Source organism: Aplysia californica, unplaced genomic scaffold (genome assembly GCF_000002075.1).
Source record: "Aplysia californica isolate F4 #8 unplaced genomic scaffold, AplCal3.0 scaffold00033, whole genome shotgun sequence".
Taxonomy (NCBI): domain Eukaryota; kingdom Metazoa; phylum Mollusca; class Gastropoda; order Aplysiida; family Aplysiidae; genus Aplysia; species Aplysia californica.
Window position 1 is genome coordinate 1,821,521 of NW_004797303.1, and position 2,070 is coordinate 1,823,590.

General features: G+C 44.2%; 1 protein-coding gene across 1 annotated transcript in view; it reads left to right on the top strand.

The window, feature by feature from the left end:
- Positions 1-2,070, top strand: part of LOC101849430 (neprilysin-1) — a 36,087-nt gene that overhangs the window by 4,110 nt on the left and 29,907 nt on the right. The window contains exons 4-5 of the mRNA XM_035973828.1: positions 677-826; positions 1,706-1,808. Of these exons, the coding sequence (XP_035829721.1) occupies positions 677-826; positions 1,706-1,808 (253 nt within the window). The remainder of the gene's footprint in view (positions 1-676; positions 827-1,705; positions 1,809-2,070) is intronic.

Genomic DNA, 2,070 nt, shown 5'->3' on the forward strand with positions numbered 1-2,070 from the left:
TGTCTGTCTGTCTGTCTGTCTGTCTGTCTGTCTGTCTGTCTGTCTGTCTGTCTATCTGTCTGTCTGTCTGTCTGTCTGTCTGTCTGTTTGTCTTGCCCTTCTCCTGGACTAAATGGCCGTTACCATGTCAATGGGCTTTTTTGTTTTCTAAAACAAACTTAAGAGGTATAAAGTAAGACACAAATATCGGTGCCTGGCGTGGTACCGCAGAGTAAAAGTAAGGCGAGCTCATTTAGGCAAGCCTAAGTGTGTGGTTGGTTGACGCGTGCCGTGGTGTGGTTTGCGACCCCCTTTCCTATTAAAGTCTTTAGTCCTGATCTCCCCTTTTTTGTTTGTTGCTCTCTTGTAACACCTCTAATTTTCGGCGCTTGCATGACTTTATAGTGTTGCAAGTGCCGTAAAACTCTTACAAAACTGAACAAGTCTCTTTGTAGACTTCGGCCGCCACCTGGGCAAAACTCAAACTCAAGATTAATTCTTACCAAACTGAAAAAGTTTTAAAATATAAATGTGTCCCTCACGTTCATAAGCGCGCTCATATAAGCTAACGCAACTGCTAACGCCGTAAAACACTTGCCAAACTAGTGTCTTTGAGTCTTCGTTACATCTCAAGCTATCTAGAGCCAACAGGGGGCAACTCAAGCAGTACATAGTGGTGGCAATCGTAACTAACTAGACTCATCCTTGCATTCCTACCACAGTTTGACGTGTTGCGGTACCTCCGTGGTTTTATCCAAGACCCCATCACGGAGGACGAGCCGATCGTTGTGTTTGCTCTGCAATATCTCAAGGATGTCGTCGATATAGTCGAGGAGACGGAACCCAGGTGAGTGGCTGCGTGGGAGAAAAGTTTTACTTTACTTTTATCCGCCTCTTATACCCCTTTTGGGATCCGCAGGAAGAAAGAGACGTCTCTCTGTCGCCAGCCGGAGAGCTTGGGTCAGAGGGATGCCGTGGGTGGTTAATATTTCCCTGACTCCATCTATCCAGATCTTTAGCGGTCGCCCTCTATCCTTGTTGCCATCGATTTTTTTTAAATGTAGGCACGTTGTGCTGGATTGTGTGTACTTTGTGACGACCCCACAGTGACCCTAAGCTGCGCACGAGGTCAACCAGACCAAAATAGGAGGCTTTATTTATATTATAATTTGATGGTGGTCTGATTCAGTCTAACTATTTTAGATATTCTGGAATAAGTGATACATTCCCCACCCTGGAATCGATCTCGAGTCTTTTTCATGCAAGGTGAAGAACCTTACCGTTACAATACAGGCAAATGCTCAAAGAAGCAAAGCAGTACGGAGTCCCCCCCCCCCCCCCCCTTCCACACACACACACACACACACACATACACACACACACACACACACACACTCACAAAGCTAATCCTCTACACCCAAATAACTCCACACCCTATTCACCCGCCCCGCTCCCAACAAAAACAAAATATAATTGATCCCCAAAAGTTAAAGTATAACAAAATATTATACATTGTTGAAATTTTCACATACAGTTGGAATCAATTACCCTAAAAGAAAATAATCGTGTCTCTACTCAGGAGCTGCTCGCGATTCCAATGTTAGAAAATCCATTGTTCTGTGAACAATTATCATAAGAGGTAAAATCGATTGCTATTCAAGAGTCTTCGGATTAAAATGTGTGTCCTTCTGTATTTTAATGCATATTTCACCTTTCGCCTTCGCAGGACAGTAGCAAACTACATAATCTGGCGGGTAGTGCAGCATTTCGTGGAATATTTGGACGAAAGTTTCCAAGAAGCCCGGAGTCTGTATAAGCAAGTTTTCCAGGTAAAGAAAGCTAAAAATAAAAGAGCTTTTTTTACTGCAGAAACGGAATGCAAATGTACTGAAAAAGACTTGCACATTCTAAAGCTCATTGTGTGTGTGTGTGTGTGTGTGTGTGTGAGTGTGTATGTGTGTGTGTGTGTGGGTGTGTGTGTGTGTGTGTGTGAGAGAGAGAGGGGGGGTGGGGGAGTTGTATTCTAAAATACAGTGAAACCAGCTGCAACGACCTCCTGTCCAACCAGGTCGCCTGTACAATTGACACCCC